The sequence below is a fragment of the Pelodiscus sinensis genome, chromosome 23 (assembly GCF_049634645.1).
Source record: "Pelodiscus sinensis isolate JC-2024 chromosome 23, ASM4963464v1, whole genome shotgun sequence".
Classification (NCBI taxonomy): Eukaryota; Metazoa; Chordata; order Testudines; family Trionychidae; genus Pelodiscus; species Pelodiscus sinensis.
In genome coordinates this window covers 24,907,329-24,932,746 of record NC_134733.1, presented here as the reverse complement: position 1 = coordinate 24,932,746, position 25,418 = coordinate 24,907,329, and the positions used below count along the sequence as shown (strand labels likewise).

The 25,418-nt window shown below is 45.8% G+C and overlaps 1 protein-coding gene across 1 annotated transcript in view; it reads right to left on the bottom strand.

Annotated features, from left to right (window-relative positions):
• Window positions 1-25,418, bottom strand: part of CAMTA1 (calmodulin binding transcription activator 1) — a 903,169-nt gene that overhangs the window by 614,528 nt on the left and 263,223 nt on the right. Inside the window, 1 exon segment of the mRNA XM_075906418.1 lies at window positions 10,936-11,071. Coding sequence (XP_075762533.1) covers window positions 10,936-11,055 — 120 coding nt within the window. The 5' untranslated portion in view covers window positions 11,056-11,071.

The following is a 25,418-nucleotide window of genomic DNA, read 5'->3' as shown; positions in this document are numbered from 1 at the left end:
CATCACTCTGACATACAAGAGAAGGAATTGAACAAGTTTCATTACATTTTCTAGCTTTACTGAAGTTGCTTTTCCTGTACCCTCTATATGCATCAGATTCTCCTCTACTCTGTTACCTAACACACTTAAAAAGAGCAATTGAGTTAAACTGATTTCAAAATAACTTTTTAACCAAAAGCAAAACTGAACACGGCATAAAGCATGCTAAAGTAATTCATAATAAAAAGATACTACATATAAGACCTTCTTTAAGAATTTGCCTGGCCAGTAATTTCATTGACAATTTTGTTTTGCCTTTTTGCCTATTAACTGCCATTTTTGAAACTTGACTTGGACAATACCAGTGTTCTTGGCTGCCTTCTTTGTCAGTATTTTTCTATCAGCTACAAGTACGATATCTATTTATCTTCTGGCTGCAAGCAGAGTTGAACTGATCTGGCAGTGCCACAAGGCAGACAGTTATTTCATGCCCTGTTAATTCCTAATGTGGTAACTATAATACCATCCCAACTTTAGAATGAGCCTTTTTAAGTCTGTTATATAACTGTCCAAGTAAAGAACATCACGTCCAAATAGAATGAGACAGACACACAGGACCACAGCTCCATGTCCAAAACAACAAAAGGTGTCGAGTTAAACTAGCAATTAATCGAGAACTTTAGACAGTAGTTAATTCACCATGAAAAGGATGATGAATTTTGTCTACATGGTTCAGAATTCAAATTGATGTCTGTCACTGAGATTTAAGCTTGCGAGCCAAGCAACCTAGTGGGAAGTAACAAGATATCCTGGGAGAGGTAAGTTAGGGAGTGACTGGGGGGGTTTCAGGGATGGGAACTTCCCATAGCCACGGGCGAATACTGAACCCATCACTTGCGAGCAGAGGGCTTGCAGATGATTCCACAGTCCTTTGGAATGAAGGTGATTTTCCAAGTACAGGATGAGCATAGGGTCAGGCCTCTGCCATGAAGAAGGGGAGGCAGGAGGACTGGATTCAAATAGGCAGCAATTGTCCTATCTTCCCTACTAAGTGTAACACGTTTTTTTGGCGGGTGGGGAGGAGGCTACTACATCAGGAAAACATGAAGAACTTGGTTAAAATCACATCGGTGTTGGGAGCCTCAAAGACTCACGAAACTGAGCCCATCAGATGGCAAAATCACAGCAACATTGCTACTTCATCCTACACGCTTAATAGAAAATCCCTCCTCTCCCTTGAGTAGCCCAGGACAATACAACCATACTGCCCTATGCAATAATGCTGCAAGCTGCATAGAGCCAACATGTAAATGTGCAGCCCAGCACACAGGAGCAGTGGAGAAGGCTAATAGGCTTGTATCAAGATCGGTATCTCCTGTGATTAAAGACATTGTTCTGTATCTTATTAAAGAACTGATTAGCTCACCTCTGCAGTAGTACAAGGTCTACATTTAGGCATCTGAGTAGAAAAAATGGTAGTAATTAAATTGGAGTGATTCAATGGAGGGCAACAAAAATGATAAGCAAAACAGGAGCAAATATGTCAGAAACTCTGGCAAGGTTTGGATCTTGAGAAAGAGGATCCTGACAAACACTTTACAACAGCTAAGGGTTATTAGAACTGAAGCACGAAAATCCACGTCATGTGCTTTACTGGCCAGAATTCAGGCCACAGGAGAAGATCGTAAAACCTGATTCTGCCACATGTAGTCGGGTAAGTCGTACAGGCTGAACCTCCCTCAACCAGGACTCTCCGGTCCAGCAAGACCGCGAATGTTCCTGGACCAGAGCGCCCAAGGGCAGGGAGGTTTGGCGACACAGCAGAGGCTGGCAGTAGGGGACAGCATGGGAGGGGGGGCAGACTGCGGTACAGCTGGGAACCTCACAGCAGGAGAGGGCAGGGTCCGGCAAACCCAGCCAGAGCAGGCAGCGCTGCCAGCTGGAGGCAGGGGGCTGGAAGCGAAGCTGGTGGCAGGAGGGGCAGCAGGCTGGGAGACCAGTAGCAGGAGACCTCCTGGCTAATTCCCTGGTTCAAGACCAGGCTAGGTCCCGAGGGTGCCGGAGCATGGAGGTCCAGCCTGTCCGGCACAGCACACGCAGCCCAGTGGGTGCAGGAGGGACCCAGATCATAGTGCGCCCCATCATGGAGTCCCACACAGGCGCTTCCCCAGACAGAGCAGCCAGGAGTTCAGCCCCTCGGCAACCTGAGGGCCCTGGTGGAAGCAGCAGCAGCAGCAGCAAGCAGTGGGCATCCCTGCAGTGCCACAAGAGCCCAGCAAGGGGCACGGCAAACCCTAACCCTAGCGTATCCCATACAAATGGCCCCCACCTCCCAGGGGGCAGGCCCGCAGCCTCGGGGGAAATGCCTGGGAATGGGGCTTCCCCCCATTGCCAAGGCCATAGGGCGGCCTGCCCAGGGAAAGCTGCCAGCACTCAGACCGTCACGTCCCAGAGGCCGGGAAGTCGGCAGAGCATGGACCTTGAGGGCTATTGGCCGGGCGCTCAGTCCCAGCACAGCGCTCGGGCTCACACTGGCAGGCGCGGCGCCCCAGTGAATGCTGCCCCAAGACAAGTCTCCAGGCTGGTCTCGCTCCCAGGTAGTTACGCCTGCCACTGGGTAGCTGCATCAGACACCAGCTCACACAGCTTCCCCACTCAGCTCGGTCCAGGCCCCGTGGCGCCAGGGCACAGAATTGGGCAGTTTTTCAAGATCCCATGGAATTCAGCATCTCTGCGGCGGAGCCACCACTCCATTGCAGTCTAGTGCCAAGCCCCCTCGTTCCATCTCCCCGCGCTGCCTCCTGCTCTCCAGCTTTCCCACCGTGGGTGTGGGCGGCTTTGCAATGCAGGCTCCTGGCGCTGTTTCCCCAGGGGTCATGGAGCCACAGCTGGGGAGCAGATTGCAGGCAGAGCGCGAAGGACCCAGGTGTGTACACAGGCAAGGTAGGTGCATGGAGAACAGATCGACAATCACAGGACCTGGAGCCAGGGAGAAAAGCTCTTCCTATCCAGGGGGAAGGGGACAGCCAGCCAGGTTGCCTGGAAATCACCCAGGAAATGAAGATGGTCTTGCTAATGATCTGAGCAGCGTTGCCAACTCTGACTGAAGCTATTCCAGATTTTTTCCCCCAACATGAGATAACGCCCTTTTCTTAAACTAACCCATTAAAATCTCCAGGGTTGCTTGCATCCACCAGGACGCGGATGTCAATTCCAGGAGACTCCAGGTCAATCCTGCAGGGTTGTCAACCACAGATCTGAGAAGAAACCAACCCACCCTCAAAAATAATCTCTACTGATGATAGACAAGGCTGTCTGGATTCCTGACTTGAGCATGAAGAGGAAACGTGCTGCAGCAACACACCTCCCATAAGCTACAGCTCTGATTTACAGATAAAATATGCCCAAGCAGCTAGCAAATGAATTCCTACACCTAGGACTGTTTGATGCAGAAGCAGACTTATTTGACGTGATTAATAGAGTTCAATATACAACTCCATAAAGCATTACAATAGACTATTGGTACGTTCAACTTAGAAAAAGCATCAAGCATCAGCGGAAAGCCTCCAATGAAATCTGCTTAATCATGTGAGCCCTGGTATTTGAGGTGACGTTTTTAGCATTCTGGATTCCCAAAGGGAGTCATGATTAAATGGCTGCAGGTCTAGAGAGTCTTCTGTTTGGGTACGAAGCAGGGACCTAAAGAACATCCCACTCGGACTGGGCTGGCTTCCGGGAGAAGTAGTAGTTCTGCAGAAAAGGACCTGGGGGTTACAGTGGATGAGAAGCTGGATATGAGTCAACAGGGCGCCCTTGTAGCCAGGAAGGCTAATGGCAGATTAGGGTGCATTAGGAGGAGCATTGCCAGCAGATCCAGAGATGTGATTATTCCCCTTTATTCGGCTTTGGTGAGGCCACATCTGGAGTATTGTGTCCAGATCTGGGCCCCCCACTACAAAAAGGATGTGGATGCATTGGAGAGGGTCCAGCAGAGGGCAACCAAAATGATTAGGGGGCTGGAGCATATGACTTATGAGGAGAGGCTGAGGGACTTGGGTCTGTTTAGTCTGCAGAAGCGAAGAGTGAGGGGGGATTTGATAGCAGCCTTCAACTTCCTGAAGGGAGGTTCCACGGAGGACGGAGAGAGGCTGTTCTCAGTAGTGACAGATGGCAGAACAAGGAGCAATGGTCTCAAGTTGTGGTGGGAGAGGTCCAGGTTGGATATTAGGAAAAACTATTTCACTAGGAGGGTGGTGAAGCACTGGAATGGGTTACCCAGGGAAGTAGTGGAGTCTCCATCCCTAGAGGTATTTAAGTCTCGGCTTGACAAAGCCCTGGCCGGGTTGATTTAGTTGGAATTGGTCCTGCCTACAGCAGGGGGCTGGACTTGATGACCTTCTGAAGTCTCTTCCAGTTCTATGATTCTATGAAGGATTTTCATCCCTTATGGGCGAAGCTGCTCTTCATTACTGAAGGGATGTGCAACTTCACGAACTGGACAGATTAATTTGATTCTGAATCTCCCTCATGGTATCAGAAGTCACTCACGGCATGAAAAAGACTACGCCATCCCCGCCTATCCTGCGCCATCCCCGCCTATCCTGGGCAGGCCACCGATAGGGGGACAAAAGGGGCAACTGTCCCAGGGCATGGTGATACAAAAGGGCCCAGGGCTCCTGGCCACCGCCATTGCTACTGTGGCACACTGCTCTGGGCGGGGCCGAGGGCCCGGTGAGGAAGGGCACTGCTCTGGGCGGGGCCGGGGGCAGGGGGAAGGGAATGGCACTGCTCTGGGCGGGGCCGAGTGGGGAAGGGCACTGCTCTGGGCGGGGCCGAGGGTGCCTGTGCTCTATTCATCTACACTTCTTCGCAATGAAGTGGCTAGCCGTGCCCACCACTAGAGGTGCCAGAAAGCGTCTCTGCGTGACACCAATGTCTGTGGGGAACTGTACTCTCCGGACTGCATTTACTTCCACTGTGAATTCTGCACCTCAGTACAAAGTCTGAACTATGTCTGGGTGTGGGCCACTTCAAAATGTCCCTCGGTCACTCCCGATGGAGGCATTCAAGTGCTTTCTTAACATCTGCAAAGCCGACAGTCGTTTTTGCCAGTTAGCGTCCTTTACTATTTGCAGGGTGAATATGTGGTCAATATACGGCCTTCTCAATTGAAACGTATCATGTTCTTTCTTTAACTTGGACTCAGCTACGTCCTTCATTCTGCTTAGCCTATCACTGAAAGGAGGATAACCACCTCATTGGCGGCTGCAATGGCTTTTGGTCACCTTTCTTCAGTGTTCTGACCAGAATGCTATTTTCTTTTGGACTGGAGGCTTTTCCTACGCCCATATTTGTGGAAGAGTTCAATGATTTTATTGATGGTGTAATCATTGCAAGCTTTCAGCACTTCGCTCGTGGTTTCATCTTCACCTGCAGGTTTCCCAAGATTTAACTTGTCACTTCTATGTTTGTGATATTATCATTAAAACTGAGTGAATGATGAGTTTTCTGATTCAGGGGCCATACTTAAATATCCTCCCATTTACTACTTCTACCCAAAAACCCAGACAACAAATAGTTTGATTCAGACATAAACCAGGTTATTTCAAAAATTTTAATCAACTAAAAAATCATTTCCAATCAACACAACTTTTCAGAATGAAAGGTTTCAGTTTTATTCATTCTGAGTTGATCTAAATGTTGTCAAGTTGAAACAGTTTTTATGTTTAATTTCCTACTGGTCTCAAATGTTTTTCCATACTTTTTGTGTTTTATTCTTTAAAGCTGGTGAAATCTGAACTCAAAATAAAGTATTTCAAAATCAAAAGTCTAAATGAAACATTTCAAGATTTTCTAAATGTAGTGTTTCAAAGCCAAGTCAAAATGAAATGTTCTGAACTGGTCAAAACAAAACATAACACCCAAACTGGAAAAATATTTTGGAAGCACCAAGAAGTGTCTTTTTGGATTAAAAAAAAAAAAAGATCAATTGAAAACAAACAATCTGTCAAACTTTAGTTGTGTTCTCTAACTGCAGGCATTCCATTTCTTTGTCAAAGCCGTTTTGATAGTTCTCCGCACTTCTTGAAAGTGCTCAACCTATTACTCTCTTTTTCTGTTGCTAAATTCTTTCGTTATTTATCCTTCACAGACCTGGCACAAACCTGTGGATCAGGACATTGTTGAACTGATAGAGAGTTTTACTAGCAGCAGCCTCTTGAGCTTCTTTGGCATTCCTAGCCACGTGCTTCTGTTTGTTTCTTCACACGCTCCTTTCTATTGCTCTGTTTCTCTTGTATAGATTTTTTGCTGCTTCCTTTCTCTGGACATGTTTTTGAAGAATTTGCTTTGGCTCGTTTCCTTTCACTCACATAGCGCCACATGTCTTCTGTAGTCTACAGGGCTATGCTACTTGCTTGACTATAGCGATATTTTCTTATAGATTTCTTCTTTCCTTACGGCTTGATTATACGGTTATTATAGTAGGTTATAATCTACTATACATTTGAGAGAGTTTGTGTATCTACCTGTCTGCCCGTCCATTCAAGAACTTCTCCTACACGGTAAGAGCTTGAACCACCAAATTTGGTAGGCAGCTTCCTCTCTTCTTAACTTAAAGCAAGGTCAGGTATTGGTTGTGCCCGGATACTGGAATGTACCTGGAATCCGACTGCTTCTCATAAAACGCAAAGGGAGGGGTCTGCTAGCAGGCACAGTGATGTTGCACAGTGACCACTGGGGGGAGCACACCAGTAAGAGAGTGGCCAACTGACGGCGGGGCTCTGAATGTTGCTGGTCACCGTCCATGGGTAAGGTTCCCATGCTGGTGAGCTGCTGGCTGGGCAACACAGTCCACACCATCCCAGGGGAGCTACCGGCTGGGCACCATGCTCCTGCTGCCCTAGGGATCTGGCGGCTGGGCAGCTCGGTGGCCACACTCCCAGCCCCGAATCCACACACTCTAATCCCCTGCCCTGAGCCTCCCTCCCCCCCCCCCCCCCCCGTGCAACACTGAGTTCTTGTGGTGGATGACAGGATAGCAGTGCCTGAAATCTGTTCTCTGCTTCAATCTGAAATTATTATGGTCACATCTTGTCTATTGGTCTTTTACCCTGAATTAAAAAAAAGGGGGGGGCTGCTTTTCCCCAGCTTGATCTTCAGTGTTAGCCCACATACATGGCGTTCACTTCTGACGCATGCTCCTCTGGCGGTATGCCCGCACGCCGAACAGCTGACCTAAACTTCCTTCCCGCACACAGACGGCCGATCCGGTTTCTAGTCACTCGTGGAATTCCAAAACATGTTCTGGATCTCATTGGACAGTAAGGGCGTTCCACCAGTTCTGAGCCCTAACACCATGCCCATTTCTACGAATCTTTCACCATTTTGGGAATCAAAGCTCTGTTTGCCTGGTGCCTGGTTTACTGTATATGAAACATCTTTCCCCTGCTCTTCTATCCAAACTTATAGGCCCTCCAGACCCATCCCAGTGACCTCTGGCTCATCCCTTCTCCCACGTGATGGTCAAAGGGCTCCCCCTGGTTAGCATATCAGAAAGACGATTGAGAGCTGACTTAACCACAGCTAGATAGAAACTATTGCTACTAAGGAGTCCTCAGTCTAGCAGAGAAAGGCAGAGCGAGAACCATGGTCAGAAGCTGAGGCATGACACGCTCAAATTAAAACTCAGCTCTACTTTTTAAGAGTGAGGCTCATTAACCTTTGGAACAAAGCTCCAAGGGAACTGGCGGATTCTCCATTTCTTATCCTTTCACATGAAGGCTGGATGCCTGTCTGGAGCCTATTCTTTAGTTAAAGCAGGGGTCTCAAACTCACGGCCCGTGTGGTTTCACAATCCGGCCTAGAAGTCCTCTGAGGCCTGGGGCGGAGGGGGGAGATATGTCCACCTGCCCCTTAAGCCCCACCCCTTCCCACCCAATCCTCTGCCCCCTTATTGCCCCCCTTTTCCCAAAGCTCCGCTCATAAGGGACGCAGCCTTGGGACTTACTGGGGGGGCTTGGCATGAGGCAGCAGCAGGGATCAGGTCCTCCTCACTCCCTGCAGCTCCACTTCCCCGAGGCTCCCACCGCTGCCGTGAGTAGGGCTGCCAGGTGGTTTAACCAAAAAAACCAGACTCCCCTCCACACTCCAAAAAAAACCAAACCAACAACAAAACCACTGGGGAAAAAATTCTGTTGAGGAAAAAAAAGGGGGAGGCCAAAGTTGTTGAGGAAGAAAAAAGGACCCAGAGAGTTGTTAAGCAAAAAAAATTAAAAATTTTAAAAATTTTAAAAAGCAGCGTGGCCCCTTTAAGAAATGCTTTTGAGGCTTTTTGGCCCTAAAAGGCGGCCGGGGGCTGCTTGCCATCTTGTCTTCCTGCTCTGGGCCGGACAGCTCCCTTGCAGAACCCGGTAAGCACCCGGGATTTTCACCTCCTGGCCGGGAAAAAATCAGAAATTATCGGACTGTCCAGTTCAATACTGGACACCTGGCAACCCTAGCCTGAGTGCAGGGTCCCAAATCTGCTTTGGCCTCACGCCAGGCCCCCCAGCAATCCCTGAGGGGTGGGGTGCAATGGGGGGAGGGGCAGCGGCAGAGGGATGGGTACGGACACACACACACACACACACACACACACACACACACACACACACTGAGCTGCAGGGACTCAGATCAAAGTAGATGACCTAAGAGTCCCTTCTGGCCTTAAAACTCTATAATTACGCATCAGCTGAAGTAGGCACTTCTCACATAACATAAATAATCATGGCATCATGTTGAGTTTGTTTTCAAAAATGGCTGAAGCCACATTGCTATCTACAGTCACAAGTGTCCTCATCAAAATGGTCACCGTTCTGTAGGAGGGCTTCCTGGTCCTCTGCATTTTAATGTTCGCTGCAGTCAATTAAATCAAGCTGTGAAAAACCTGAGCAAAGAGTTTACAGAAGTTCTAGGATGCTAACTTTTCTCTGCTCATCATAATAAAAATATTGGTGTTAGACATTAAAATTATAGCGGAAAGTTGCATCTCTGGTGTAACATAACAAAACCCATTGGATGCTAATTTAAACATAATAAGCTCGATAATATGCAAAATGTAATAATGACAAAGTGCCTAATCCACTGAACTCAAGTGGTCTTGTAAACGGAATAAACAGTAAACTCTGCAACACCAAACCAGAGACAGAAAAAGTATCTGGGCTCCTATTTTCCTGTCCCAAGTTATTCTTAAAGTAGCTCCCAGGGCTCAAAGCAAGAGCTGGTGGGTGGCATTGCCACCATGCAGCTGATACTCAGCTGTATTTCTTTGTGTCATCACACACAGCTGGTGCCATTTTTTTAAACTTTCCCAGATTCTGGTCCAAATGGGTTTGGATGGCATCATGTCGTCTGATGCTCAGTCTGGAGAACACAGAGGTGGTCCTAGTTAGGGTCCCAATTCAGACAACTATTTAAGCATGTGCTTAGCTCTGCCCACACGAATGACATTAACTGACTTACTCACATGCTTGAGGTTGAGTAAATATTGACGTGTCAGAGCTCACTGCTGTAACAATTAAAGGAAATGTTCCCGGTGAAGTTCTGCCCATTTGTTCCTCAACTTTTTTGCTTCTAGAGAACCAGATAGTTATAGTGGTCAGAAGTTCTTTCAAGGTGCACTTGGCACAAAGAGTGTGGCCATTCCTTGCCACAGTTCTCTGGGTCTCTGTCACCTTTCGATGAGATGACTGCAATACACTGGATTTGGGAGTTCATTCAGATTTAGCATTGTTATGTATGCTAGTCATACCAAGTAAACACCACTGCCAATCCGAGTTATAGCCACCGAGGGTCTATTAGACTAGGCACATGGCATACACTGAAAACAAACAATCAATCTCATTTAAAAAGTTATTTAAATATTGTAATGAAACCCATGAGGCCTCCATCAGGAATGATCTTTCTAGGAAAAGGACATGCACACACGTGTCTAGGGCCATGCGCATACATGCACAATTCTCTAGTTCGGTTTCTTTGCTAGATTGGAGTTTTCCTTGACACCTGTTAAGCCCTTTCCTCATTTTGTTCTCAAGTATGGAGTGAACCTGTCTTCTGTGTTTTGGTGGCCTTAACGATTCAAAGCAAATAATTGGTGGCAGAGGTGCGAGTATTTGGGCAGTCGGGGCACTCTTCCCATGCAGGAAAACTAGAAAATAAAATAGAATTTAAATAAATGTGTCTTTTCTCCACTTCCCCATTTAAAAATATTAATGTGGTTGATGAGCTTTTCCTGATGCAAGATTTAAGAAGCAGGAACTGCTCTCAGGAGTCCCTGTGTTGTGCCAACATGCGTATTCTAACGGATTTCCAAGCTGTATCACCATTAGGACTTGGAACAGCAGAGCAATAGGAGGCACTTTCAAACTACACTTTGAATTAAGGTCCAATCCTGCTCCTGTGGAAACCAACAGAAATTCCACTCCCCTTCCCAAGGGGGGCGATCAGGTGCTTTGTGTAAAATCAGGGCACATTACAGTACCAAACCAGAAATTCTGAATGATGGTCACCAAGAGGTAAATGCATCACATACACGTGAAGGTGCCATTTCTAAAGGAGACATGGCTTGCAAATGCTTAGCAATGCCTGAGATGGGAGTGGCCCTTTGTGATTAACTGCTGCAAAAAAATGGGCATCCTTGGGGGGGGGGGGGGGAAGCATTTTCCAGTCCTTCAGTGTCTTCAGCAACACTCTCCTGAAACCTTCTGACTCCTTAACGATAGAATGGGCAGAATTCTGATGAAGTGAAGCTGCATTTAGATTTTACTGAAAACCAGAATACTGATTTGTATAAGGGAAACCAAGAATTCAGGACATATAAAGATAGTATTGGTAACTTTACATTGACAAGAGCAACGAATGGAGGCACTGGTCTTCCAGTGCTCCTTCTGCTGAAAAGCAACCTCTTTGTTATCCTACCTCCACTCCCTGGACCTTCAATTTCATGTGATCTTCTCTGGTGGTTTTCCCATCTTTCCTTTTTTTCCAGCAATATCCATCTTTCCTATATTTCACCTTCTTCCTGTTGTACAGGATCATAGAACCATTCTGTGGTCTGAAAACAAGAAACGGATGAATTACATAAAGAAACACACTAGAAAAATTTATGGTAAACAATATTAAGACCATTAAAAGCCTCTACAGAGAAGCAATACTCTATGTTTGGCTTAACAATTTTTCACCTTTGATTGCTGCTTGCCGGATTACCTATGTTTATGGCCTGCAAAAATTTACTTGGGATTTTGTACGTAGTGAATTAAATGTGGCAATAATAGTTCTGGGAAAAGATCCCATTAATAGTGTCACTGTCTGACCATGACACATTTCCCTTAGGCTGAGCTATGCTCTAAAAATAGAAGAAAAAGAAAGTGAAAGAGAAAGGATGCTGGTTATTTTATGGTACACACACTCTCATTTATTTTTAAACTTCTACCACCTCTTTTAATCCATCAACCAGGATTAGGTAATAAGTAGGTTTAACAGCAGTTGAATGAATATGTGAGCAAAAAATAAATAGGAAAGGCGTTCATTTCTCCCAGAATACATGGTATTCACTGCACGCACTTTAGATCAATGCTTCGGCTAAAATAGCTCTTTCTTTTTTGTTCATCATCTTAACTTCAAAGCTTCCTGACCACATTTTCCACTTAGGAATCATCTATTGAAGTCCTGAGATATCAATAGATAAGCAGAGCGATCCATCCAATACGCAGTAGTTAATATCTCTTTGGTGCACTGCAATAGTTCATTGAAATGTTTCATCATATGCTAAACGGGTATAACAGAAATGCCATTTTTCTGTAACACAAAAAAATCCACTAAAAAGACACCATGCATCACATGCAGACATCAGTAATATAGATGGCTGCAAAAATTTACAGTGGTACATTAGTCACAGTAATTTGGCTTTGGAACACCAGGAACAGAAAGAAATACAACAACATTAGCAGCAGCAGCAATAAACAAATTTCACAGAAAAGCTTTTGCTGGCGACATTTGATAAAGTAAAAACTCCTGGACTTGCATAAACAAAACAAATTAGCATACAGAAACCTATCAGGAAAAAAAACTACACAATATATTTCACACCAATTTCTACAGGATTCAATTTTTTTAATTTTTTAAAATTTTATTTTGAAAAAAAAAATTATTTCTGGGCATCTTTATTTTCAGAAGGACCAAAAAAATATTTGACACTAGAAAATGCTACTAAACATTTTCAGCGTCAGCAGAGAGTTTCAATATAGCTCCCAGCCAAAAAAGCTCTTTAAACAAGCCAAATTATGTGATCTGTTTCATACAATATTGGCTTGTGGTTTAAAAGCCACACCAGAGGTGGGAGAAAAAAGCAATACTTACACCAGCTGGAAAAACATCTCTACCCCACACATACTTGCATGCCTCAAACATCAGTCATTCCAACATCATAAGCAGAAGGATATAATTTTACTCAGATTTTCATACTCCATTTTCTGTAAAAATGCAAGGTGCAACTCCTTGAAAGTGGTTACATGTAACAACATTTTGTTACACAGGAAAAATGCAGGAACAAAACAACGCCTGTTGTAAATGGTGCCAATAGTAACTCACACCAACACTGTGCAAAATACTCAGTTCAGTTCATCACTGTACATCATACACAACTGACACGTTTCTTCTGAGCCATGTAACAGCTGAAACGATGCAGACTAAGCTAATCCCCTTGTTACTGTACATCCAAGAGCAGCCCATGAACAATGCGAAGAGACTGCCACAAAGCGTGCCTGTTCTCTGCTTCTGCACTTGGTCCTGCCTTCATGCATGTAAACCAATGTCCATTCCGACATACTACCTAATCTGCCGCCTCTCTTTCCCTGAAGATATACCAAATCATACCCACCACATGGAACACCACCAGCATGGACAGGAAACTACTTCAACTCTCTTTCACCATGAAGAGAAACCTGCCGTATCTGAGCAACCTGACTGAATTCTGTTGATAGAAGGTAGAAGAACCAAACAGCCTAGCAGCCAGTCACCTCTCCCTTTTAACAAGCAATAATATGCACCATAGTGGCATTTCTTCTGGGATACATGTTAACCCAAATTCTATCACCATCTCGTTTAAAAATAAGGGAGGGGGGAACAGGACTTCCTTTGTGTCTTTTGTAGGTCCAAGCTACTGTTGGCACCTGGGTTGTGGAGAATTGTGTACAGCCATGTGCACAATTCTCTAAGTGCAAAGCTGCTGGTACCAGTAATTGAGGGCTAGCGGTAGTAACCCCAACCCTAAGCTTCAGTGTCTATGCTGAATGGAATTAATACTAGGTGAATCCACACTTTTCTAACTGCTACTCAGACTTGGGCTGGAGCACTGACATGAGCCTCTCCAATGTCTCTGATCATTTTCTTTGTTTCCTCTGCTTTGGAGAGTTTCTCACGACATTTAACCCACCCCATGGTAGCACCTACAGCCTCAGTCAGGTGGATGGCAAAACACAAATGACAGTCCCAACCACTTTTAGTCTGACTAGCACATGGTCACGAAATGTTTCCATAGCAATGCTATGGAATACTTGCATTATTCTTTGGGAATATTTTCACTTAGGTAGCACCCAAGGTTACAATCAGCCCTACTACAAATACTCGTGAAGATTTTGTCCAAGAGTTTCAGCCGTAAGGAAACCAGGAACACAAAGAGCAGGAGGAGGGAGGGGTGTAGTCTCAGATATACAGTTGTGATTTCTCAGTACCGACTAGTCTCACCTACACCCCCCTCCCCCACCATTTAGCATCCCAGCACAGACGGGTCAAATGGAGAGGTTTCAAGGAGGTGTGACAAAGCTCTGGCCATGCCCTGTGGGTTTTGCGCTGCTGACGGATCATATCAGCCTCAGAGGCTCTGTGGCCCTTCACACGACCTCCTTCTCTTTCCAAGAGGCAGGATTCCCAGCTTATTGAGTCGCACTCAGCACAGGCTAGTGCTTGGTTTCAGAGTGAAAACCCCTCTGTAGTCCTGCTCTCCCTCTTGGGGCTGTCTCTGTGTCGGCGTAGGGGGGGACCCAGGCCCACCCACCACTCCAGGTCCTGGCCCAGGCGCCCTAAGGCAGCAGCAGAAGCAGAGCTGTTTTCACTTCCAGCCTGGCAACTTTCCCCGGGCCACTTCCCCGAACAACCCCTCCAAGTGCCTCCCTCTGGCACCTGCTAGCCAGCCCTCAGCTTACGCCCATACACGCACAGCTTCTTGCACCACGCTCCCTCCCTCCGGTCCGTCACTCCTTGTTTCCCTCTCTCCTTACCTGGGGAAAACCTTTTAAAGCAGCCCCACTGGCATTAATTGGCTTCAGGTGTTGAAAGACTTGCCTGAGGGAGCAAGCTAAGTAACTAGCCCCAGGTGTCCACCTGCCTTCATTTCATGGCATCAGTCTCTAGGAGTTTACGCTGAGAAGAGAAAGCCGTTGATCCAGCGCCTTGTATCCCTGCCTTCCACCAGAGTGTGGCAGGCTGCCACAGAGCCTGGTGGATCAATGCAGGGAGCGTGTTCTCTAAGGAGAGGGCAGGATGGAAGGAGGTGCAGGGAGGGTAACACGAAGAACAAGGAGGGATAACTAACACAATGGCCAATTTGCGGACGGCCATGAAGGTGAAAACAAGGAAGCAGAACGTGATGCAGCTGGATGCAATGGTGGGGATATGGTCCGAGGAGTGGAAAGGAGCAAGGCGATCCACGGAGCTGCCTCTTGCATTGCCTGGAGGGCGAGGTTAAGGAAGCCAGAGCGAAGGGTTTAGTTATCGAGATTGGCGATAACAAGGGCCTGGATGAGAATTCTGGTGATCTGGGTAGGAAGAAAGGGGGGAACCTTGGAATGGTTTTGTGCGCCGCATTTACAGGCATGGACACACGTGATTTCATTCAGACACTCCAAACTACTCACTCTGCTCTTCAGGAACGATGCCTGTGTGCTTTCCAAGACCAGTGAAACAGCAGAAGACATAGAAAGGAGCCAAATGGCAGCTTCCCCACTCCGATTATCACTGCCAGGCGGCAGTTTTAACGCCCTTTCACAGTGCTCTCTCAGATGTGCCACAGGGCCGGTTTCATACCAGCAATATTTTTTCCCCATCAGCCTTCTAGCAGAGCGTCTCTGGCATCTTGTAATGAGATCTCAGTTGAAGAGAATAATGTCAAACGTCTGACTCTGCTTCCTGCTAATCTCACCATGGGGCAGGATAGCTGCTCCCTATCTCCACTGCCACGCATCCCAGCCAGCGTGGAATATGCCCAGGAAACTTACACCCTTCCAGTGTCCCAGCTGAATGGCTCTAGGAACATCTTGCTGTCCGCAATACACCATTTATTTCCTCTCGCTACCGATTATAATTATCCAGAATAAACCTGCCTTCATTCTCAAGACTGCATCGGCCACTGGTCGAGTGGGCCAAAGCTATGGATTCTTACACCTGCATCTCCCTCACTCAGAGATTTCACAGAATGACACAGAGTAATTTCTCTTCTTCCCTGACCATGTCTAATACAAGGCTGTCAGGGGTCCAGTCCCTTCCACCCCTTCTGTTCAATGCACGTGCAATCTTTGAGTGAAAGTGTGAGCAATTCTATTACACACAGCAATTTTATTACTTTTTTCCATCAGCCCACATGTTTCAGTATACGTGCTTTCTCAGATTAGCACTATCAATATGGCCATAGAATCATAGAACACTAGAACCAGAAGGGACCTCGAGAGGCATCAAGTCCAGTCCCCTCCCCGCATGGAAGGACCAAGCACCTTCTAGACCAGCCCTGACAGGTGTCTGTCTAACCTGCTCTTCAATATCTCCAGGGATGGAGATTCCACAACCCCCCTAGGCAATTTATTCCAGGGCTTAACCACACTGACAGGTAGGAAGTTTTTCTAACTGGTGTGGGTTTCTTTTTTGGCTTTGTTTGAATGTGCTGAATTGATGAAGGGTGAGACTCTGAGTCATTTTGACTTAATCTGATTTTGTTACTGCTACTTTTGTCACCAGGCACTACACAAAACACTAAATATAGAAATCAATCATGAAAAGTTCTACACACCCACTTGACTGGGCTGAGTAATTTTTGATGGGTAAGTAGAATATCATTCATTTTCTCATTACCATTAGAGCATGAGTGCATGAACAGATTGTGTACCTGCCCCAGCACAATTTCATGGTGAGTTTGCAAGGCTGAAATAAAATACTTTAAACACACACACACACACACACACACACACACACACACACACACACGCAACTTTCCTTCTATTACACAGCACGGGACAGAATAAGATGTCACCAGATAACACATAGTTAATATGCTCTGATTAAAAATCTAACAAGTCTAACCTTTTGTTCCAGTTTTCTCTATTTAAAAATGCCTCTTACAAACCTTGAGGAAGTCTGACATTGATAGCTTCAAGGCAGTTTAATGCCCACAGAAAACAGCTGTTTCTTGGATATCTTCATAAAAATGAGGGACAATTTTAACCTGATATAAATTGTTCCTATATTTCTAGCTTGTTGTAAGACAAATACAGAGAAGGTATGTCTCCTGTGCTTATCTCTCTCTCACACAGACACAGCCAGGAGTAATAAATTGATGGTTATAGCAAGGCTGAAGAGATCAAGATCTGATACAAATCCTCAGAATGCACAATTGGTACATTGCAAAACCCAATCTCAACTAAAGGCTTTGCCTGTATACTTACATTCGGGAACACCACTTCAACTGTTAAAGGATAGTCACAGTTTTATGAAGGAGAAGGCTGAATATCTGAACTTTGATTTTCCTGGGATCACAGTATCTTGCTGGACTATTCTAGTTTATGTTTATAGGAAGTTTGCAAGGGAAATAAATTAAACCAGTGCTGCATTTTGTCAGATATGAAAAGCAATTGCTTTTTTTTTTTATTCTTCACCTGGAACCACAACAATAAGAAGTAGTACTAGAACAGAAATACTAATTTACTTTATTTGATTAGCTTCTAGTTTGCAACTCCACAGCCATCTCTATTTCATTAAAATAAATCTAAATTGGAAATAAAATAGTATTTTAATATTACTGCATAATGGAAAGAACACAAACCAAAATAATCTACAAATATTGTAAAGCGCTATCTCTTCTTCCAGTTTTACTGCTGACATAGGCTCGTGCCAATTAAAAGAATATTAGGAACATATTTGTCACGTTTCACATATAACTGAATTTTGGTATTTTAAAACAGCACTACATGGTTCTGATACTAATTATTCAATTACTATATTTACAGAAAACCAGTATTGGCAGAGGTTACTTTTTGCTTTTAGCTACCCATTACTACAGGTTGAACCTAACCGGGGAATTTGCCAAACCACGGGAGGTCTATTTTGTCTAGCAGCTTTACCACTGCTTGCTGGGTTGTTAGGGTAATAGAGAGGTAGCCGTGTTAATCTGATCTTGCTAAAACAAAAGGAAAAGCTATGTAGCACTTTAAAGACTAACAAGATGGTTTAATAGGTGATGGTATATGATCCTTTGGTATATATGGTCACGCCAATTCTCTTCCAGAATATGATCTGAGGAAGTGGGTCTGGCTCACGAAAGCTCACCTCCTATTAAACCATCTTGTTAGTCTTTAAAGTGCTACATAGTTTTTCCTTTTGGGTTGCTAGAGGACACTGAGGGGTAAATTAGAGCTAGCTAACAGCACAGAACCCTGAGAGGCAGGACTGGTGGCTGTAAACAAACTTAATGGGACCGCAGGAAACTTGGTCAAACCCATGCTAAGTGGACATCCAGCTCACTAACATCGTGCCGGACTACGAGTGTTGCCGGACCAGAGAGTGCAGGACTAGAGAGGTTCAACCTGTATCTTTGTGCATGTTTTCCATCAATAGAAAGCATCATAGTTATTAAAGCTTGGTATTATGTCTGCATTGTAATATACAGAGATGAAATGTATTCACTCGTGTCTGATAAAATATCTCCTTGTCATCTCCTTGATGATTCTGATCCACAGACCAAACCATAGTAGAGATGCCTCTGTCTGTGCGAAGCTGGGCCCCTCCCCGGACAGGGGCTGCTGCCACCCCGTGCTGTTGCCTCTGTATCAGAAGCAGCAGCACGGGGTGACAGGTGGCCAGCCCATAAGGGGAGCTGGTTTTTAAACTGGCTCCCCTCGCGGACCAGCTCCTCATGCCACCTCCCACTGCTGCCTCTGATACAGAGGCAGCAGTGCAGAGTGACTGGCTGCAGGCCCCTCCCCCAGGGATTATCTAATAGTCGTGTAACCACAAAGTTTCGATGCACTTAGATGACCGTTCCATTACCCAATAGTATTCCCCAAACAATAGTTGAGCATTTAATTAGCTGACGAGATAAGCGGCTGTGACATACGGTCTGTCAAATTGTGAAATCTAGGAGTCCAATTATTTTTTTAACTGGGAATTTTATTCACATCCTCTAGTCACCTCAGGTGGGTCTGAAAGGGACACACACGAAGTACAAAGGCATCTGACAGCAACTGCACATGTCCTGGCATGCCTCATGCCTGAGTTTCCTCCACATGAGCTGCTGTGGTGGGTTCTTAGGGCAGGGTCCTGTAGAGTCTCAGAGCCTAAGGGGGAGAAGTGGGGGCAGGTGGGCAGGCAGGGGAAGCCTTAGGCCGGTGGGGTCCCTGGGAGATGGGGACAGTCTCTGTCCCCGTCGTTTTCTTACCACGGCAGCCGCCTTCTCTCCGGAGGGGCCCATGGTGCCTGGGCACCACAAGTGGAGCAGAGATGGGAGGGCAGAGCAGTGCTCCCCAGAGGCCAGCAGGAGGAACCACCACTGTTGCTCAAAGTCCAGCAGACGTGAGGACAGCGGTGCTGGGGCAGGGCGCATGGGGTGTGTGCAGGTCTTGGGATGCCCGGCCACTGGCTGGGCAGCACTGATGCTGAGCGGAGACCCGGCACTCTGCATGGGTCCTGGCTGATACTGTTCAGAGGGGCCGCTGCCATGTGGGGTGAATGCGACAGCTGTTTCTGTTTCCACATGTATTTATCCATACAGGCCCCCCACGCCTCTGCAGGTGCCCTGGAATATATTGCGTCGGCAGCAGCCAAGCCAACCTTCCCCTCACACTTTCTCCCACCGAGAAATGGGCGGCAGGCTGAAATCTGACCTCCAAAGCAGAGCCCCCCAAGGGCTGAGACTCTGTGGGGGAGGGAAAGGTTGGTACAGTTTCAGAATGGGGAATGGAAAATAATTCTAAACCAATAGCCATTAGTGGGGTAGCCGGGATAGCCTGTATCTGTTAGTCTGGGAGCTGCCAGAGGCGTCCTCCACGTTTAAACAAATATCTGCAATTCTGTTGGGTACATACAGAACACAAGTTCATCTCCAAGTGCCTGCCCTCACGCACACTCTTGCATTTTCGCAAATGTGTCTGTTTACAGCAGTGATTTTCGTCTTTTTTCTCTTGAGGATCCCTACATAATTTCATCAGACAAAGACTCCTCTGGAAATCTTAGACAGTCTGCAGATCCACGGACCACAGGTGGAAAACACCTTTCACAGACCCTGGGCAGATAGTCGTAAGCCACTGGTCTGGAGGGCAGAAAACAGGAATTATTGTAACAACAAAATACAAGAGTCCAGATCTATTTTATAACATATTTAAAGACATTGGCTGCCTACATTTGTTGGGAATTAATTATGTATTATTGTTTATTGCTATTGAATTATTAATAGTATAATATTTAATATCAGATGTCATTCCCTCTAATGAACACTTAATAAAAAGGAAAGATTGGAGATGAACCCCACCCCCAGAGAGGGTCATTAATCAAATCACAGGCCAGCAGAAAGCCGTTTGCTTTTTTTCCCCCGGACTACCACCATGCACACTGAATACATTTATCAACCCAAGATACAAAAGGACAGCAGTGAATAAAGTAATTTAATTGTATCCCTTCAAGTGGAGAGGCACTGGAAACTGACCCTGATGATATGCAAATACCGAAAGCATGTGTTGTGTGAAACAAAAATTATCTATAATTACTACAGCTGTGCTGCCCAGAGCAATGCCAATAATACAGGGCTGTTAATTTTTCATCTGAATAAAACATTTTTCAGGTGTTCACAATGTGGTAGTTTGTTCTTCTACTGGGCTTAAATCAAGCACACAGGTGTTCTCAGCCCACAAAATCGGTCTTTTTATAAATAATCTCTGGATGGAACATGCGAGCGGTGTGTTTGCACCACTTCCTCTTAGCAGGTTACTAAGAAAAATGTTGGTATAAGTGGGGTCTGCCGGTTCTCACAGCCTCACTCATTACTCAAACTGGCTGAAAAACTTTTAGTTCCAGAAAATTTAAAACGAAAAAAAAAATCAGTTCCTATGAACTTTTTCTATGGTGTTTAAAACTTGCGTCAAAACTATTTGTAATTTAAAGGCGTGTTTTAATTGTTTTGAAACAAATTATTTTAATTTTTATTCAAATCAAAGAGAACAAATTCTCCCTTTCTGTACTTTTTTCTCCTTCCAAATGAAAAATGAGAGAGAAAGGAGAAAACTGGATATTTTTCATTTTGATTTAATGCAATTCAATTTGAAACAAAAACAAATGTTTTCAGTTGATTAGATTGGAACTCTTAATTTTGAACTGGTCTGTCAAAAGCTGGAACATTTCAACTGATACTATTTGGGGGTGAAAGTATTCAAACCCTTTAATGCTTTTTGCTTTGTTTGATCAGAAAACCTCTCGACCGACCTGCCTCATTACCTCCCCCAGTGCCAGTGCACAGACTGTCTGATAGCAGGCTGGGACATGCCCTGTTCACACTGAACTCTCTCATTTCAGATTTTCTTTACACTCTGGATGCACAGGCCGACAGCCCTCACTTGGAGGCAGAGAGCGAACGCTTGACAGAGACCGTCCAGGACCGAGAGCCCTGCAACCAGCCATGGGCAACCTGCGGGCTGCACGGGAGACCCTCTATCTCAGTGGGCTGCAGGTTTGGCGTAACCAAGACGGTCTCCTAGGATTGGGCAGTTTTGCTCCCTGCGCTGGTGTCCCTAGAATTTGCAGAGTGCTGATGGAAACAGAGCAACACTTTGATTGGCTGCAGAGGGAGAGCACGGCTCTCAGTCCCGTGGCGTGCAATCAGCCCCCACCTCACTTCTCACACGCTTGCTTTAAGTGCATGTCACTTCAGTAACACCAGAAGGAAAAAAGCTGCCCAGAAGAAAACCAGCAGAATGTGGCAACCCTGCACATGGGCAACAGGAAACAAAGTGTCTCCCGGGCCACCCTCAGAACCAGATAGGCCGCAGGTTGCCTGCCGCCGCTTCATACTCTTTTCTAACTCTTGGATTGCTGACATCACTGCCTCCTCTCCAGTGTGCCCAATGCCTGTCACCAAAATGCTATAATAGACGAAATAAGGGAAAACAAGGGATGAAATCCTGGCTCCATTGAGGTTAACGGGAATTTTCCAATTGAGTTCAATGGAGCATGGATTTTACCCAAGCAGAAAGGAGAGATGAATATATAAGAAAAAGAAAGGAGACCAAGATGGACGGCCCACTGTGGCTGGCGAGTCCTTCTGTTCCATCAACTGCTCAGTTAGAGAGCAAAGAGACTGCTAACTTTTTTGGAACATTTTGTATTCAAGCACAACGAACTAAAAGGGATGTGCAGTCATAGCTCCCAGATTCTTTGGTGGGCCCCAGTCAGACCTTTCCCCCTCCCTTACATGAATGAGGGAATGTTCCAGTGACTGTGTCAGAGCAAACCATGACTGTGCAACACGAGTTCCACATTCTATGTCCATGAAATGACAATTCATCTTTACAACCACTCCTGACTGGTCGTATTCCAGTAATTTCATCATAATCTAGTACAAATATAAACACAAATTAATCCGCCATCTTTTTGCAAAGAGGATTAACCATCCCACGTGATGCTTGTTCAGGTGCGAAATGCAGTGATGAGCTAAAAACCAGTAAAGAGAACAATCCGATGCACTCTAATGGAGATTTACACAACCAGCAAAATCATTTGTTTTGTTTGTGATATAGAAATGGTATTACAAAGTGCAAGAACAATAACAATGCAAAAACTTCATATATGGCCCATCTATTTATTGTTACTCAGTAACACGGCAGATGTGCACAATGCTTTACATAAAGACATTGGAGTCCCTAGATTAAAAAATACCCCAGTCCTGCAATCAGATCTACCCCTACGGATCTTTGACCAGAGCAGAGCTTTGCCATCCTGTCGCACTGAGACAGTTGCCTCGGGTTCAAAGTGGATGCTGTGGTTATCAGAGCCTATGCTGAATGTTTTGTGAGCCATGGTATGGGGTGGTCTCAGCAGAAGGCCTTCGGTTCTGCAACTCCTTGATGCAAGAGATTGGGGTGAGCTCGGTTCTGATGGGGGAGGAATGGCCCTTTCACACTGCAATACATCAGTCCCAAGGACAGGAGAAGTGCCCAAAATATTTTTTCATAGACTACAAAGAGAAAAAGGGAAGACCTTGAATGAAGGAAGTGCTTTTCTTCATGCACATTAATTCCAATCCCATTTGGAGGAGTTTGCATATCAACTGCATAGGACACCATTTGCTGAAGATTGAAATAGAACACATACTTTAAGGATGACGTTCATGTTATAGCTTTGGATTTCCGATCTTTTATGACTCTGTGGCATTTAAAAGCTGCCTGTAAGTCTCCTTGGGTTCCTTGTTTGTGGCCTGGGAAAAGGAGGACAGGAAGAGTAACTATGAAGCAGAAAACACTCAGTCATGGGCATGGATGAGATTTGAGAAGTCTGTCTCCCACGCTCTCTCTGAAAGATCCCTTGCTATTTTGGCACATGGGCTACTTTTGTCCAAACTGGAGAGAAAGTCACTGGTGTTCCCTTTCTTAGATCAGCTTTAAAAAGGGAAATGGAACACAATCCACGAGGACATCACTGCCTTTCAGAGACACAAGGCGGGGGGCGAATCTGTTTTACTGGACCGACTTCTGTTGGAGAGAGAGACGCTTACCCCGGGTTCTGCGCTAGGTCTGGGAAAGGCGCTCCATGTCCCAGGTAAATATAGGAGGAGCAGCAGATTGTTTAGCACCAACAGTTAACACATTTCTCACCCGCCAACAGATGCTGGCCCACTAAAAGGTATTAGCCACGCACCTTGTCTCTAATGCCCTCGGACAACACTGCCTACTGTGTTTCATGCAACACAGCCTCAGTTCAAGGATCTCTGGACTGTATTGAATCATTTTTTCTGCCAGTCACCTGCACTTGCTCTACGGGATAAAAATACTAAAAAATTGAATAACCTGCTGGGGAAAATATTAGCAGATATGCACTAATCGGCTTTTACACCTCAGGGTCCCTGCGCAAGGCAGGACTGTGGAGCCAGCTGCTGAGGCAGGTAGCAGCCAATTAGGCCCCAGCAGGAACTGTATAAATAGGGGCACCTGGAGTAGAGAAGAAGACTCTGTCTTGCTCCAGCGGTGGAGCAGGAAGGACCTGGCTGTAGGTAGCCTTGAGAGGGTACCTGAGGCAGAGAAGTGCTGGGAAATGCAGGCAGGGCTGGGGAGCTCTGGACAGGTAAACTCCCAGGCTGAGGCCTTGCTCTCAAGGTCCGAGGAGACTCAGGCTGCAGGGAGGCAGCCAGGGCAGGAGACGGCAGCAGGCCCACCCCCTGGTCATGTCAGGCTGCAGTTTGCCCCTGAGGAAAGGGGCTAGATGACTAATGGCCGTGGGTCACTGCAGCAAGGTGGGCCTAGGGGACTGGGGTTCCCTGGAAGAGGAGGACCCCAGAGTGCAGGGGAACTGCTGTGGGGCAGTATTGCGAGGGAAGGGCACCATGGGTCGGGAGGTAACCAAGGGTGAGACACCGACCAGCAAAAGGTGCTCCAAGACTGAAGAGCCGATTCCCTGAGTGACCAGCAGGAGGCGCTGCAGCGGTGAGTCCCAACCCATAACGGTGTGTTATATTCAGGGAGTACACTATCGAAATTCAATCTTCCCCTTTAAACTTAAACTTGTATTATAATACCCTCGCGCATTACACACAAACACATTGCAAAGGTCCCGTCTGCATTTATTCCTGACACTCTGCACTTTCATGGCACCTTCCATCCGAAGAGCTCAGCATGCTTAGCAAACATTAATTAATTTAGCTTCACAACACCCCTCTGAGATAACTGAAGTACATAAAAATCAAGTGGAATTCAGCACAATAATTTGTGAATGAGCTCTTCAGCATTTCCCAAAACTTCTACTACAGGGAATTTTCCAAATGAAACCTTTTTTCTATTCCAGATTTGACACTACCACTTTGGTGTAACTTTCCTAGCACTCTGTCACTTTTGCAAAGGGATAGGTCCCTCTCCATTTGCTTTTTATCAGTTGCTTCCGTTACTGAGTCTGCCACAGTGCATGCATGAAATGCTATGAATAATGAAACAAACTGGTAGCAGAAACTGCAACTGAGACAATAGATGTGGGAGCTAAATTGAACCAGGGATATTTTCAAAATGTGACCAATCCAAGCTGAACAATTGTGCTGACAGGAATGAATTTATACATGTCCATTCTCAAGTTTTAAGATCATGTGTGCAGGTGTACTGTGTTATACACACTAACAAGTGTTTGGATACTAAAAGCCAAAGAAACATGCCTTTATCTCTTTATGAGACACAAACACCCTAGGACAGTAAATATAATATGAATTGTGGTAACCGTATTTTGGTCAATAGACACTTCATAGCTTCTCTACTGAACTCCTAAATTAAAGTCCCTTTGGTCTAAATGACCAGGATGTTCCCCTAATCATGTTACTGCAATATTAATAAGGCTGTTTAATGCAACCAGTTTCTTCTAAATTGTCACATAAAATGTTGGTAAATGTCAGACACATCATTTAATGGGAAACTACGTTTTACTGCCTAGGGAGCCCAAGCGGCTGAGAGCGAGCTGTAAATATTGCAACACTCACAGTGACTCTGGTTTTCTGGCACAAAAGAGTAAGGTCACCCCAAGCCCTTCTAGAAAAGCTGGTCTCTAAACCTGATTCTTTACTAATCCACAGTGCAATGATTCCCAGCATAGAACCCTAGAATTGGAAGGGGCCTCAAGAGGCATCGAGTCCAGTCCCCTGCCCTCTTGACAGGACCAAGCACCATCTAGATCATAAATTAAGGGCCATCACCCTTCCTGTCATCTGTGTAGAGTATTTAGAGCAGCTCAATTCTGTGCCATTCCATAGGTCTCAGGTTTTTAAAAGGGCCGTGCTATGGTCAACAGGCATCAGTGACTCCCCCAATAGTCTCCTCCCTCCTGATTCACAAACAAGAATAGCAGCCCTTCTCCAGCAAGGCAGACAACATTCCAGCAGGCTCCAGCTGGCCCAGAACATGAGA